Source organism: Ursus arctos, unplaced genomic scaffold (genome assembly GCF_023065955.2).
Source record: "Ursus arctos isolate Adak ecotype North America unplaced genomic scaffold, UrsArc2.0 scaffold_8, whole genome shotgun sequence".
Taxonomy (NCBI): Eukaryota; Metazoa; Chordata; class Mammalia; order Carnivora; family Ursidae; genus Ursus; species Ursus arctos.
Genome location: NW_026623100.1, coordinates 48,433,996 through 48,451,277, shown reverse-complemented (window position 1 = coordinate 48,451,277; position 17,282 = coordinate 48,433,996). Strand labels below are relative to the sequence as shown.

Below are 17,282 nucleotides of genomic sequence, written 5' to 3'. Positions count from 1 at the left end.
CAACACCTTGATCTTGAAATCTTTCAGACAGATGAATATTACTTGTTAATGAAACATGCTTACTATTTTAAGAAATTCAAGCAAGAAGAAAATTACAAAGAAGTTCCAAAATCCCACCACTCTCAGAGTGATTTTGAAGACTAAACGAAATGTAAAGCAGCCAGCTCAATGAGCCTTGCACAAGGGGAGTGCTCAGGAGCTGCCGGCCTGGTCCACCTGCCCGTCTGTCACGTGGGGAGGTCGGGCCAGGTGATCTCAGAGCTCCTGATCCCGTCCAGCACCCACTAGTCCTCAGGCAGCGACCAGCGAGCAAGACCTCCTAGCTAGAGGAGAACCCCTGCAGGAGGGGCAGGTAATTCTCTGACAGAAATACCTCCCCTCCTACTTACTTCCCCCAGTGAGAGAGAGAGAGAGAGAAAGAGATCCAGAAGACAGGCAGTCCTAAAACCACTTTTTGGATTCCAAGAGAAAGATGCTTCTTCCAGCCAGGCTTAGCCAAGCGACCTTTGGCAAGTCCCATTTCTCCTCCGAGTCTCTTTTTCCAGTGCCCACAGAGCATATTAATGCCCATTTTCACAACACCTTGCAATTTTCAAAGAGATGTTGTAAGCAACTCTCCTTTATTAAACCTTCACAACAACCCTTTAGAATAGTGATCACTGTCCTCACAGGGACATTATTCTTATAGGGGTTCCTGCTGCCTGCCACTGTGCCCCGCACAGAGGACAAAGGAAGCCGCCAAAGCCCACCTTTGGGCTCTGCCTGCAGCCCCGAGTGTGCTTTGCCCTGGCCAGTGGGTCCTCACTCACTCCTTGCTCTGCAGTCCTGCCCTGGGTTATGTCATCTGTCAGAGTCAAGAGGCTGGAAGGGCAGCTGCTGCTCAGCTCCTTGTATGGAAATAACCAGTTACTGGACAGATAAATGCAAAGAGAAGGTGCCTGCAAGGTGGACAAGCCCTCCAAAAACACAGCCAGAAAGGACTAAACCAACAACTCTGGCTTTCTGGACTGCTAAAAAACCCCTCAGCCTGCCAGGGGCTCTTTCCTCAAAAACGGAGGGGAAGGAAGCATGTCTTAAAGAACACCCCATCCCTCAAGTACCCAGAGGATTTTACAATATTTTCAATTCCTTCTTTCCTTCCTTCCTTGTTTCTTCCACTCTACCTTCCTTTTGCAAGCATTTATTGGGCATCTACTATGTGCTGTGCATTGAACTTGGTAATAGAGGGCCTTAAAGATAAACAAGACACAAACCTTGCCTTCGAGCAGTCCCCAGGCTGGGCTGAGGCATAAACACATATAGGCAAGGTAAGGCATGCCATCCAGGAGTGCAGGTAACTTGCTGCAGGACTCAAGGAAGGGAGACCTAACTGACACTGAGGTAGGGGAGGCTAGGAATCAGGGAAGTCAGTCATCTACAAGGGGAGGAGGCACTGTTCTGACCCTCTAAAGATGGGCTGAGTTTATACTCAGAGAATGTCAAGTTCTTCCATGGAGTGGCTCTGGCCTGAGTCAAGGCATCCATGTGGGGGGCGCAGGCATGTATTGGAGACAGGAGTAGCTATCTGACAAGATCATAGGATACACCACACTGGGAAATAATGCTGGAACAATGACCAGACACGGGGGCACCTGGAATGTTACTCTCAGTAGTATGTCCTTATTCTCTAGGCAAAGGGGAGCCACTGAAGACTTTTGCAGAGAGCAGACACACGCCCAGGCCTGGGAGATTCATTTTCCTTTTCCCCGTGGCATCTACTTAATGTTGTTTTTAAATGCCCCATGTCAACTCATAAGGGGATCGCTGGATTCATGTTTGCATTACACATACCTCAGCATAAGAATTTAGGTGATACTGCTTCCTTAGGTCAGATCTACGTATTGCCTATTTACAACATCTCTTCTATATTAAAGTAGCAATTCTCAAGATTTTCTCTGCCACAACTCACACGACGAAGTTCACACACCCCACTCAGACCTGTCTGCATTTCCCACACTGGGGCTGTGATCGTGCCCCATTTCCCTTGCTCAAAACACATCTTCGGATGCACGTGACTGAAGATGACATCATTGTGGGGACAACCCAGCATTTGATCTAATTTATATTGAAAAAGCAATTATTCTCAAACTTCTGCATTTAAGGATTATTTCATAAAATTTAGCAATACAGCTCATAACAGGTCATGTGACATTCCACGGTGTCTTGCCTCTGCATCCGAAGTGCCGAACTAAAGACATATTTCTAAAGGCGCCTGGCTGGCTCAGTCGGTAGAGCATATGACTCTTGATCTCAGGGTTGTGAGTTTAAGCCCCACGTTGGGTGTAGAGCTTACTTAAAAATAAAACAAAATAAAGACATATTTCTAAACCTGCTATGGTTATTCTCAACATCAAGTGTAAATGTTTAACAACTCTAAGTTGAATAACAAACAGTGACTCAATTCATTTTCTGAATACTGAGTGTAAATGTTTAACACTACAAGTTGAATAACAAACAGTGATTCATTCATTTTCTGAACTAACTGTTCGGGAATTTCCCTAATCCCTTTATTAAATGATTTCCATTTATAGCACCAGTTGCCCTCACCACCCATCCACCAGCTGTTATCAACTTCAAGGCCACAGTGTGTTGGTGTGTATGCCACACTAATCCTGGTGTTCCCACAAGCCCACATAGAATCACAGCAGCTAACAGCCCAGCTGTCTCCAGTTATGACCTGAAGCTCATAACTTCTCCAATTTTCAAAAAAGCCTGGCTGGCATTAGTTTCTTTTAAAGTATTCTGCTTTTTCTTATGTTCTCACCTTTGGTTTTTCCTACACACATATGCATGATCTCCTGGGCACTTTGAATTCTTTCAACAGAATCAGTTAGGATCCAGTCCGGTTTTTATTTATAGAAATTTTTTGTAAAAATCCACTATCCTTGATCCTTCTTAACATCTTCTGTGATGAGTTGGATTAATATGAAATTCATCTTACTGGTTGTGATAGGCTGAATGATAGTCCCCCAAAAATGTCAATGTCCTAATCCCCAGAGCCTGTGAATATTTTATACTACATGGCAGAAGGGACTTTGCAGAGGCAATTAAGATGAAGGCTCTTGAGAAGGGGAGATAATCCCAAAGCATCCCGGTGGGTCTAATGTAATTACAAAGGTCCTTATAAGGAGGAGGCAGGTCAGAGGGGGAAAAGATGCTATGCTACTGGCTTTGAAGATAGAGCCCAGGAATACAGGCAGCCTGTAGAAACTAGAAAAGTCTAGGAAACATAGCCCTACGGACCCATTTTAGATCTCTGACCTTCAAAAGTATAAGATAATAAATTTGTGTTGTTTAAGCCACTAAAATTTGTGGTAATTTGTTAGCAATGGTAGGGAATACATTGGTTTGTTATTACAAAAGCACTTTTCTTCCTGGATAATCACATGTATATTCCTGTTTTTTACCTATTAGTTTCTGGATCTAACCCTTCTCTGGTCCCAGAACCAGATTCTGATTGTTTTGAAATTGATGGATGGGTGTCGTTTCTTTGATTAAGACTAAATATTGTTAATGGGACTGATAAGAAAAGAAGAAATTAAGTAGGCAATGCTGGGGGGTGGGGGGCAGTGAAAAGTGATGGCTGGACAAGATCCCAGGAATCTCATCCTGCCCTATGACTCGTCTGTGTATGACCTGGGGACGGCCTGTCACTTCACTAAGCCTGTTTCCCAATCTGTAAGAGAGGACTGAATATATTCAATGGGTCTCAACCTTCTCCTGGGTTGAAAGTGATTTTGTAAGTCATGAAAACTATAGGCTTTCTCTCCAGAAGTAAAAAGCATGGATGCATATCCACATAAACTTTGATTCTCCAAATCTAGGTCTCTCCCTAGCTAAGGATCCATGAACCCAAAAGCTAGATGTGCTCTAAATTCATGATGTCTAGGATTGTTAAAAAAGGAACCATCAAATAGTATTTTTGGCTCCTAGAACTGCTCATGAGCACCATTTCCATGCCATTTCTTGTGTTTATGCTAAAGTAAAATAATAATCAGAATAAGCTCCATTTATATATTAGCCCAGCACCCCTCTGGTGCTGCACTGGAGTCCTTCACATGTACTGAAGAAATTGTACAACCCATAGAATCTCATGCCGGAAGGGATCTTCAGGGTCAAATGACTCAATTCCCCTCTATTGCCCGACTCCCCACGGACATCGTCTCTGCCAGGTTGTCATCAGGAACTACACAACCCTGGAAATAGCCTTTCCACCTCCAGACAACACTGGCAGACCTGGTCTCCCATTAGGCAACAGAGTCTCAGTGTTGGGCCTAAAGGGCCTAAAAGCTCGTGGTGACCCAGGAAAAGGTTTGGGACTCATACACCTTTGAATAGTCCCAAAATTTTCTTAAAACAAAAACAAAAAATGCAAAATGGACATCAGTAACAATCACAATAGCGAAGTTATAAAAATCCATTCAAAAGTGGTAAGCAAAAACTACATTTTATATATCGTAAGGTGGTATCTCTACAGGTCCAGGGCCTACTTAGTTCTTAGATGGCTTGAGCTCTAACTAGCACTACGCCCTCCACACTTCATTTTGATCAGAAATATGACTGTAACTTCTGCTCAAGGTGTTAGGTTCTCACCCTTCTGTCAATTAAAAAAAAATGTTCAGAATCCTCTGTCTTACAAACAACAGTTCGTTATTTGTAGATGGCTATTAGGAGAAGAAGCTCTCCGATATTATTGTAAAACATGCTTCAAATTCCTATCCTGGCCAAATCTGATGCTATGACAGATTGGCCCTGAATCTATTTGGTTGTGGGTTTTTTCGAAGATGATGATGATGGTGATGGCGGTGATACAATTTTATACATAGTGTAATAAATCATGCCCCATGGACCTTGGTCTGTAGGTCAACTGGGTTAACCAACTGATTTTACAGTTTGGAAAGGATGGGGATTCTACTTCAGAGAAGTGAAAGAGTCCTTCCAAGATGAAGCATCAAAAAAGATAAGGATCTTATCTTGCTGAAGACCTGAGTCATTCTTAAGGTTAGAACCATTTATCTTCTTCTTTTTTTTTTTAAGATTTTATTTATTTATTCGACAGAGAGAGAGACAGCCAGCGAGAGAGGGAACACAAGCAGGGGGAATGGGAGAGGAAGAAGCAAGCTCATAGCGGAAGAGCCTGATGTGGGGCTCGATCCCACAAGGCCGGGATCACGCCCTGAGCCGAAGGCAGACGCTTAACCGCTGTGCCACCCAGGTGCCCCAGAACCATTTACCTTCTTATTCCCCTTGACATAAAATGAACTAAATAAGCTATAAAAAGGAAAGTGAAAGAATGCAATGACAATAAGTAACTGAAATAAAAATAAACTAAAAAAAAAAAAACACCTTACGATTGGATATCATTTTGAAAGATACAAGTAAGATAGAAAAATGAATAGTTTTTTAAATAAAGGACATGAAAAATTAAAGAAAGTCAAAAGTGGTTGAGGACAAGGTGTGCCTGGGTGCCTCAGTCTGTTAAGCATCCAACTCTTGATCTTAGCTCAGGTCTTGATCTCAGCGTTGTGAGTTCAAGCCTCACACTGGGCTCCACACTGGGTGAGGAGCCTATGTAATAAATAAATAAATAAATTGATTAAAATAAAAGCAATTGAGAATTACAAAAGAGGTAAGATCAAAAGAGCTAATAAACCAAAATGATGCAGAAGGAGTCAAACAATTTAGAAGTTCTGAACATTAAGGAGTAATAAACAAATGAGTTACACATACAGTTTTCAAATGAGGGCATCAATAGAAAATAGACGAAAAAAATCACACAAAAAAGGAAGGTGATGACAAATAAATGTATTTTTTTAAAAACCTTTCACCTCCCTAATAATACAAAGATTGGAAACAAAATAATACTAAAATAAGTTTTTATAGATGAAGTTGGAAAATATAAGTCTAAGTTAGCTCTCTGTGTTGGCCAGTGCTGGGATAAGGAGGCAAATGCTATATTGCTCATGGAGAAAACTGGTATAATTCTCTTTGGTGGGGTGATTTGGAAATCTATATTAAGAGCCTTATAACTGCCTTTTGAATCCAAAATGTAGACTTCTAGGAGTTTATCTTTAATAAATAATCAGAGACGTGTGGAAAGATCTATTAGGAAAAGTAGGAAACAACCTTGATATCCAAAATAGGGCACTTGCTAAACTGATATAGAATAGTCAACAAAAGGAATACTATACAGTCATTAAAAATGCTTTAGGAGGATAATAATGGTTTGAAAAGTTGCTCACAATTTTGTGAAAGGAAGAAATGTATACATTAATTATAATGAATCTAAGATATTGCCAATTATTAAATATATCATTTTTTACCATTAAGAAACAAACAAATGCTCCCAATTAAACCATGAGCCACAGATTGTAGGATACATCATGAATTCAGAGATGTCAAAATGAAATATATATCCTAGATTTAATAAAATCCTATATTGTGTCATATTCCTTTCATTGTAAAATAAACTGCCCCCCCCCCATGTTTTAATACAGCACGCTAATTTTAGGGAAGCATTTTACCATCAAGGTGTACAAGGTGTACATTTAATGTGTTTCTTCCACCACCACCCCGCCTACAAATCATTGAGAATCAAGAAAATATTTTATATGCATATTTGCATGAAACAATTGTAAGGATCCAATTACACTTCAAGTAAAACAAAACAAAACAAAACAATCATAAGGATATATGCCAGAATGTTAACAGTAGTTTTCTGTGAATGTTAAGGGTGCAGGAATTTTTATTTTCTTACTTTGGTTTTTCTATAATTTCTACATTTTCCAAAATAAGCAAAAAAAAAAAAAAACTGAACAAGACAACATCATGAATTCCCAGATTAGTCCGATCTCATGTAGAAATTAGCAGGATCACTCAAGCTAAGATATCATGGGCTCCTATTCTCTGTCCTCCCGAAAACTGGGCGCAAGAGAGCACAAGGGGTCGAGAGCAACTTTTAACAGTTCATCTACTACCCCGGGGGGTTCATCCACTTTAAAAGACCATGTCCATGAAAGACAGCTCCTTGGTAAACTGACCTTACCCACCTACTTCACCTTCATCCCTTTCCAGCACCCAACCAAAACACCTAAAAAGGATGGCAAATAGCTTGTTCTTTTAAATGCCAGTTTTGATTGATTAGTAAGGCCTGCTTGGAGCATCCTGATAGAAAAAATCCTTAGGCTAAGTTGGAATTCAGGAAGGAGTTGCCAATTGATTAGCTATACCTGGCAGGGATCATGGTGGCCCAAGTGTTACATATTTGCCAGCCCTAAAAAGATTGTCTCTATTCTTGCTCCTTTATCTTTAAGGAGACCATCTGTTTTTCCAACCAGCAAAATTCCAGAGATCCTAACCAGACCAAGGACTATATTATAAGGGCATGGATTGTTGCAGTTAATGCTAAACTAAATCTATCCTAACAAAGACAATGCAAACTTGCAAGTCAGTCTGAGACATTACAGCATTATATCTTAAAGCTGAATATCACATACATTATGATCGGGTATTTCCACTCCTAGGATACACACCTCATGTATCTGTTTACCAAGAAATAAAAGCAAAAATGTCCCTTGCAACCACTTGCAGAAAGAATGGAAAAATAAACTGGTACAAACTGACACTTCAGTTACATATAACCATAAGGATGAATAATAAAACTAACACTGAGTGAAAGAAGCAAGTGGCATGAAGTCATATATTATACCATTGTTTCAAAGATCAAAAATAAAACACAAAAACTAAGTCATATATGGTTTAGGAATACGTACACATGTGTAAAACCATTACTCAAAAGGCAGGGGAATAAGAACATAAAATTCAAGATACTAGTTACCTTTGCAATAAGCTGGGGACTGGATAGGGAAAGATAGAGAAGACGCAATGTAATGGCATACTCTAGTTAAGCAGGATGATGGTTTCATAGGTGCTCATTTATTGTTACATTTCATGGATGTTCACTTATTGTTATGCTTCATAACACTCATATATACAATATATATCACATATTGTTGGAAAGAATTTTCATTTAATATAGCACTCCACTAAAAATAAAATCTTTCCTCATGTTTGTATTTGGAGGGTAGGGCAGAAAGCCTGGATTGCAATAACATGGATTAGAATGTGCCTCTTTCGTGAGTGACTCAGTCCTACCTCCCCACTCGGGTTTCTCATCTACAGCGGCGGAGTCTCGGCAGGAGGCTAAAATAGGAGGATACGATGGGCAAAGGTTTCCGTTGCTGCCTCTCCAGGCTATCCAGGTACACCCAAAAAGCAGCCCCCTCGTCTTTGCGGTGACAAATTTGGGAAAAATCACTTTTTAAAAGTATCTCTTTTAGATTTCTTTCAATCATTTAAAGGATCATTTACCCCAATTATCCCAATTTTTATTACTGTAATAATAATATAACATTTTGTTAGCATATTATCTAAAATGTACACTGAAGTTGTTTTGTAGTTGTTACTTCAAATGAATAATGATTTATTTATGGTAAGAAAAACACGTAAACATCCTAAATGCTCAGTCATAAAGAAGTGGTAGGAGAGCACATCGCGATTAAATACTATGTTTATGAAGAGAACTTGGTAACAAAGAAGTGGCTAAATTGTTAAATGTAAAACATCAGTTTCTATAATAAGATCCCAGCTGCGTAGTACAAATGAAACCTATGTTTTAAAATAAACTGGAAGGAAATACACAAAAATGTTTAGGGTTAGCATCTTTGTGTGAAGATATATTTTTTTTCTTCCTTAATTTTACTTTTATAATGGAAGGAAAGTCCACTCAATTCCAAACACTCTTAAAAGGGATACTAATTGGCTATATTGGCTTTTGGGAAATGGAGGCACCAATGGATGTATTCTATATACGGCAATGTGGCCATTCAGTGGCAGCACCAAGATCAGGGTTCAGAGTTTCTGTTTTCTAGCTTTTTAGTCTTAATTCCGAATCCAACTGATTCCTCAACTGTGCTCACCTCCAGCCACGAAACATGCACAAGTACATTAATCAAGTTAGACAAGCTCCCGGTGAAGACTTATTACTGTCACCTCAGCCCCCTTATATTCCTCAGGTGACAGTCAGCCATATACTCCGTTCATTGCCTTCTCCCTGAAGGTCCTGGTAGGCAGGAAGAAACGAAAATCTGAATGCTAATCAAATGATCTCTGAAAAGCAGTGCCCATTCTCAGGATGGTGAGTACAGGGAGCCAACCACAAAGCCTAGATTATCGGAGGCCATCTTGATTCAGACCACATCAATGTCAGGCAGGTCACCCCAACTTTGGGCTCAGAGAATATTGTTATAATCACTTGGCAAGGTTTTTTTAAATAAAGATTTAATACTAATTTAAAAGTTTGGTAGTCAAGTACAGATATGGTTGTAGGGAAATGGGGATATAAATTTAATGCAGACACTTTGGAGAGCCTATTAAAATAGAAATAGCACACTTTATGGCACAATTCCTCTTCTAGCCATATATCCTGGAGAATAATCACACAAGTGTACAAGTGGGAAAGGTCAAGGATTTTAAATGTAGAAATGTTTGTTTTCATGAAAAGCAGGAAACCACCGAATGTCTCTCAATAGGGAAGGAGATAATTAAGTTTCCATGTATTTATAGGGTAGAATATCTACAGCAGTCAAAACTGGCAATCCGCGTAGCATATGGATCAACATGGATAGGTCTACACGTGGGTAAAAGAAACAGATCTTTGAGGATTTAAAAGAATTATCTATAGACTTATAGTTCCCATAAGAATATATATCAAAAACATGTTGTTTAGTGAAAAGAGCAAGTTCTAGAATGACATTTGAAGTACGATACCACGTCTGTTAAAAAAAAAAAAAGACAAACTACAGCTATACATTTCTGATAAATGCAGATATATGTATATAACAGTACAAGAACATTCTACAAGGAAACACGTTAAAACATAACAGGTATTACCTCCGAGGAAAGACAAAGAAGATTGGGATTAGGGGTGGGAGAGGTAAAAAGAGCTTTCAGCTTCATTGGTGATATTCTAATTTTTCAAATGTAAATGGATTCCAGTGTCACTTGTGTATTTACAATTGCTTTTTTAAAGTTTCAGCAGCTACTTTATGCTCTAATATATTGATTATACTCAGGGAACTAAAAATTTGGAGACTTCTATAAGCAAATGTTTCCTATAACACCACACCCACCTTTCCATTCCCCTTCCCTCTGCCCTCCCCACACACAGCACACCCATTCCACCAAGTTCAACGGTACTGTGAGAAAGTGCCCCAAAGCCTTTGCTCACCTTTACAACCCTCCTAGGGACCAGAGCAAATCACATTAGAAATGACTCTTTGCAGAAAAAGTGATGCCAGAAAACAGCTGTCAGAAGTGCCATTTTGTTAAAAATGATCACACGGATTCTACCTCTTTCCCTGATGATTTTGAGAGCAAAGGATTTTAGAACCACACCAACAGAGACAAAGCGGCAACGCCTCACATTTCATACCTGTCAAAAACCACTGCGGAATAAGCCCGCTCGGCGAAGATGACATCTGCAGCCCAGAACTCCTTAGTGGCCTTCAGACCTCTGCCCTTGCCCTCAGAAGTGAAGACTTCCACGTTCTCCATTCTCCCTATTGTCATCTCAGAGCCCTTCAGGCAGCTCGGTGGGTATTTCACACTGAGCCAGGTCCCTTGTCCTTGCTATTTCAGCACCTTCAGCATCCCAAAGAGCAAGCCTATAAATGGACAAGCACCTCCCCTTCCCTACCCCCTCTCAGCCACTGCGCCCTCACCTCCCCCTCTGCCACATTTCCTGGAGGTAGGAATGGGGCAGACGAGAAGACAGTGATCTGACAAGGGTCTCGTTCATCACCCAGCAAAGCTGACAAGGCGGAAATGACCATGGGCTAGTGTGCCTCTCAAATTGGGTCCGAAAACTTTGAAAAGTTCCTTTGCAAGAAGCAGCTCAGTCCTGCATGGCAGTTGTGCTCAGCTTTAGTTGGAATAGGGAGCACTTGGTCAGTAGGGTATTTTTAGCAGCCAGATGCCTCTGTCAATCCAAAGCAGACAGCTGAAATGGTCCAAGAGAGGAGGTGATGCTTGCTGCTCTGGGAACCTTCAGCTGTCAGGCTTCTACTTTCTCAAGTGTGATGGGCCCCTTATCCCCCTCCCACCTCCCCCATAGGCGGAGTGTTTGCAGAATACAGCAGATGCCAAACTGACCCCCTTGGCATATACAAAACAGTATTATTTAAGCTCCAAGGGGCATCCCTCTTCTTCAGTACTACCTGGGGCTCCCACAGCACCCCCACCCAGGACATGGAGGTCTGGGAGCTCCCTGATGATGCAGGTATGTTGGATGTAGGCTGTATTATGAAGAGGAGGCAGGCTTTGAAAATGAAAACCCTCATGTCTGTCTTTTTATCATATCTCCCTTAAACATATGTCTGCTGCCAGGAAAATACCAACATGCTCTGTCTTTCTTCTTTCCCAGGAATGAGGACATTGGTGGGGTAATTCTAAAACGTCCATTGACCTAAATGCCACTGTTCTTTTTTTTTTTTTTTTTTTAACTAAACCCTACACCCAATGTGGGGCTTAAATTCACGACCCCGAGACCAAGAGTCACATGCTCTACCTACCGAGGCAGCCAGGTGCCCCTAAATGCCACTCTTCTTGATTGCCAGACAGCTGTTATTTAGGTTGAAAAGGCAAATACCGTATGATTTCACCTACACGTGGAATCTAAAAAACAAAACAACCCAACAAAGCTGAAATAGACCCGCAAATACAGAGAACACGCTGGTGGCCGCCAGAGGGGAGAGGGGTGGGGGGATGGGCAAAAGGGGAAGAGGAGATACAGGATTCCAGTTATGGAATGAATAAGTCAAAGGGATAAAAGGTACAGCACAGGGAATACAGTCAATGGTATTGTCATAGCGTTGTATGGTGACTGATGGTAACTATACTTTGTGAGCATAGCATAACATACAGAGTTGTCAAATCACTACATTGTACGCCTGAAACTAATATAACATTGCATGTCAATGCTACTTCAATTTAAAAAAATACAATAAAAATAAAACGATTTTATAAATAAATAAAATAAAATAAAATAAAGTTGGGTGCCCCCAAAGAGTAAACATTGCACGCTCCCAATGGGGGAAAAAAAAGATTAAAAAGGAGCTCTTCAATCCAGGTTAGCTTCAAATGAATACCTGGACTCACAATGCTGGGCAACTCAGGGCTTTGCCGCAACCGATCTTCCCTCGGGATCCAGGGGCTCAGCCTGGGAGGGATTAGGTTGTTCTCTAGATACTATACCCCTGGAACAGGTTCAGCCCCAGCCAAGGTCAAGAAAGAAATCTAGCTGTCCCAAGTCAGAAAGAGAGGGAGCATCAAGCCTAATGCTTTAGTTATATCTGAGTCTCAACCGTACCAGAACAAGTATTCTATTAAAGTGTGATAGACAGAATAAAGCCCACCCCCCCGCCCCGAGGATGTCTAGGTCCTACTCCCCAGACCCGGGAATATGTTACCTTACACGACAAAAGGAACTTTGCAAATGTGATTAAGGATCTTGAAGGAGGAGATTATCCTGGATTATCCAGGTGGGCCCAATAGAATCACAAGAATCCCTATAAGAGGATGGCAGGGGGTCAGAGTCAGAGAAGGAGATGTAACAATGGAAGCAAGAGGGTCAGAGTCAGAGAGACATTTGAAGATACTATATTGCTGGCTTTGAAGATGGAGGGCTGGGCTATGAGCCAAGAAATGCAGGTGGTCTCGAGAAACTGGAAAATGCAAGGGAACAGCTTCTCCCCCTAGAACCTCTAGAAGGAGAACAGCCCTGACGATACTTTGATTTAAACCCAGTGAACCCCATTTCTGGCTTTTGACCACAACCTGTAAGATAATAAATTTATGTTATTTTAAGCCACTAAGTAATTTGTTATGACAACAATAGGAAATAAACATATAAAATGTTATCATTTCACATTCTGGTAAATATTATATAACATCCCTTTCGCTACTCTGAAATGGCATACATAATTTCCTAGCTCTTACACCTAAAAAATATAAATTATTAGTCCTGTAGTCTGAATGTTTGTGTATCTCATCCCCCTCCACTCCCATCCCAAATTTCAAAATGTTGAAGTCCTCACCCTCTAAGATAAGGGTCTCAGTAGGTGGGGCGTTTAGGAGGTGCTTAAATCATGAACATGGAGCCCTGGTGAATAAGAAGCTCCAAAGAGGTCCTTAGGCCCTTCTGTTACATGATGACTACAAACGACCTGGAAGAATCCTCACCCGACCATGCTGGTGCCCTAATCTCAGACTTCCAGCTTCCAGAACAGTAAGAAATAAATTTCTGTTGTTTATAAGCTACCCAGTCTGTGGTATTTTGTTATTGTAGCCCGAATGGACTAAAACATTTACCTAACCTAATAAGGGAGAAATAAAATGAAGGTTAGCTTATAATAAAATAATATATATTCATGGTAAACTAAATATGTCAATGAGCTCACTAAGTATACGCTCGGGCACGACTGCAGTAGAAAACATGATAAAGTGGTCAGACATTTGCGCCTCCACATAGAATCATTGTGATAGTGAGAGCTAAACATGTAGATTGATTTTGGGGACACAAATACTGCACAGGGCACTGTTGACTGTGACATGAGTTTTCTGAAATGGTGAATGACTCTTAGTCAAGTTCTGAATGAAAGAAAGCATAATCCTTCAGTTAACAAGAGGCTGCATTCCTGGAAGATCGAGCATATATTAAAAAGACTCTATGATTACATATAAAACACAATCCTAGACTGATAAATATTAACAAAGTTCCACCTACCTAAAATGTACATCTGTATATTTGAGGTTGTGAGGGCCAGGCAAAGAATCTTCAATGCATAAGGCTGTTTCCTGCTTCCGAGGATATCCTGCATCTCTGGCCAGGATCAATGAGCTAGGGGATGTTGGCTCTAGTTACGAGGCTGGCGACACGGAAGGGGGCACGTGGCCCTGCTGCACTGCTCATCAACCTAAATCCTATATAAAAATTTTCGCTCACCTGCTCCCCTCCAGTTTTTTTTTCCACACTGGGATCCAAACGTTTGTGACCCCAGTCCCACGCACAATATGCCAGTAGCGCTGCACAACCGAAAGTGTTCCCCCCCACACACATATTTCTAAAATGCCCCCTAAGTGGTGGTATTGCCTTCGTGAGAACTGCTGGTCTTCATCATCAGGAAACAGCCATCTAGAGTTTTGGAAGGACTTCTTCTTGCCCTACCAGAGATGTTTAGCAGAAAAGATTCAGAAAGAACATTAAGAGTTTTCTTCAACATCACATATGGAGGTATGGAAAAAACAGATTTATTCAATGTTTCCTGAGAGATCAAACCCAGGGCCAGAGTAGGCATAACCACATAACAGACTTGAGCTTCACAGACTTTGAAAGTCATGCTCCTTTTGAGCCCTTTTCTGCTCCAAGATAGAAATTTTTTCCATTGTTAATGATTTTCATAGCCATCCAGGCTCTTTCTTTTGTGTGTCTGGATAAAGAAGGGTGGTGACAAAGGGACAAAAATGGGACAGCTCAAGCCAGAGGACTCCTAGTCTGGGAGACAGATCTGAGCTGGGAGATTTCAGACAAGAGGATGACAGAAATAACCACTATGGTTCTATTTACTTCTATTTCAGCTGAACTTCCCTTGCACCTCAGGCCACACATACATGCCAAAAATACCACTGTGGCTACCAAGTACTCCCACACACTCTAAAAATTGTGAGGAAACTTGCAGAAGATGCTGGGCCAGGGTAATGTCGGGTCCTGTCATGCACCTTAAGGGTAGAAGGTGACATGAAGAGGCCAAGAATGGGGGCTGATTTGGAGTTTTGAGTGTATCAACACTTGGGCTCCAAGTATCCTCTTAATACGAGCTCCACTTCTTAATCTGTATCTTGGGTAGCAGCTGTTCCCAGATACCAAGTTGCGGCCCCCAAATCTTTAGCTATAGCCTGTATTCACATTATTTTCCTCCTGAGTCTTTGAGCAAATAATCTCAAGAGGCCTTGAGAGTGGTTGCGTTCCCTTCAGCTGGATATGCTGCAATAGAGGGAATATATACAAGTAAGTGTGAGGTGGAGACATAAATGAGACCCAGAGGAATGGTTCTGAAACTGGGACAGTTTGTATGCCTGCATTAACATGGTAGTGGCTCATCTACCATACTCCATGGAAAAACTCCAATCATCCCTTCTATTGGGAAGACTAGCTCGCTGAGCCACACACGTACAAGGGACCACCATCTAGTGGCAAATCCAGAGAACTGCAAGATTTCTTTAGTAAAAGAAAGCCCTTCATCACTGGCTTCCACCTCCTTTGTACCTGGAGCTGAGGTTCATTTCCTCCAGGGGTCAACAAGTTTTCTTTGAGAGCTTCAACTAAGAATGGTTTGTACCTTCTTTAATAGTTGGGGGAAAAATTCAAAAGAAGAATATGTTGTGACACATGAAAATTATATGAAAGTTAAATTTCGGTGGCCATAAATAAAATTTTATTAAACAACAGCCATACTAAGGGCGCCTGCCTGGCTCCGTCAGTGGAGCATGGCACTCTTGATCTTGGGGTAGTGAGTTCGAGCTCCACATTGAGCGTGGAGCCTACTTAAAAAAAACAAAACAAAACAAAACAAAACACCCCAGCCGTACTCATCTGTTTACATATTTTATGTGGATGCTTTCACACTATAACAGCGGAGTTGAATACTTGCAACAAAGACCATATGGCCCACAAAGCTGAAAATATTTACTCTCTGGCCTTTTACAGACAATGTTTGCCAATGCCTGTTTTAAACTAATAATAACTTAATGCCTAGTAACCTTAAATAAGCGAGGCTTCTCATTGCTGTCAAGTGAATTCACTGGCTGATTCATTCATTTATTTCGTAATCACTATGAGTGACAGAATCAAAGAAAAAGTTCTTGTGCACATCTAGCACTCACATTCCAGAATGACAGGGGCAGGTTTCCTCCTTAATAGTCCATTATATCCTGTATAACTACACCACTGGCGAAACCTCAAACTCTCTGGGCTCTGTGTTCTTAATAAAACAGCATGTTTGCTTCCATCCCTCCTCCTTTGGCCCCAAGCAATCCTTGGCTGCAAACTGCTTTCTTCCCAAGAATTCCTAAATTTGCTCATTCCACATGCATTTATTGGCACATGTATCAGGCACTGTACTCAGTGCCCTGAAACAAGATGAACAAAATGTGGGCCCTGTCTTTAAGACACTGACCATTCAGGGACACTTATGGAAGAGCATGTACAGATGGTGAAAGAGATACAGGAAGCAAAGGGGAAAGGATATCCAGGGCAGCCTGAGGAGTTGGGGAAGGCTTCAGAGAAGTAGCCGACAAAGATAAGAAGGCAGGGAGAGAACCAGAGCTGGAGGTGACCATTTCAGCCCCAAGGACATAGCAGCATGAGCAGAGACATGGAGAGAGAAAGAGTACAACGTGCAAACAACTACAATAGGTTGGGTATTGTAGGAGCTACAGAAGCACACATATTCTGTTTACCATTTGCGCACCAGACTGTTGCCTTTATGTCCCAGTGTTTCATATACATTTGAGAGTTTTCTAACAATGAATGTTTGAATGTCTGAAATTGTGCTTTATTAACATTACCTTATGGTTTTCATAATACCCTTTGAAGTGGGTATTATTGAGGCCTCTAGTTAAAAAAGCACCATCATCTCTTAAGTATAAACCCCAGAGAACCTCTCACATGTGTGCACAAGAAGACTACATAAGAACATTGCAGCACTATCTGTATTTGCAAAAATGGGAAACAAGTTCAATGTCTATCAGTAAGAGAATGGATGGCTCATGGTGTATTCATGCAATGAGATGTTACAGAGCTGTGAAGGTGAATGAATTAGAACCTCACATCTCAGCATATGTTAATACCAAAACATAATAAGTGAAAAAAGTAAGTTGCAGGGGAATAAACAGTATGTATAATAACATTTATGTAAAGCTTTAAATCATGCAAAGCAATGCTTCCTGTTATTTAGCCATACATACATATGTAACAAAAGTATTAAGAAATGAATAGGAATGAGAAATGCTGAACTCAGGATACAATTTACTTTTGGAGGGAGGAGGAGTTCATTAGGAAGTACAGAGAAGGAATTCCAGAAGAGGGAGCAGCATATATAATAAACTGAGTCACACAACAGTTTGGT

The 17,282-nt window shown here is 41.0% G+C and overlaps 1 protein-coding gene across 2 annotated transcripts in view; it reads right to left on the bottom strand.

The window, feature by feature from the left end:
- Positions 1-11,123, bottom strand: part of SMYD1 (SET and MYND domain containing 1) — a 44,475-nt gene extending 33,352 nt beyond the window's left edge. For both annotated transcript variants that reach the window (XM_026481124.4, XM_026481134.4), the window contains exon 1: positions 10,532-11,123. In XM_026481124.4, coding sequence (XP_026336909.1) covers positions 10,532-10,668 — 137 coding nt within the window. In that variant the 5' untranslated portion in view covers positions 10,669-11,123. The remainder of the gene's footprint in view (positions 1-10,531) is intronic.
- Between the last annotated feature and the right edge of the window lie 6,159 nt (positions 11,124-17,282).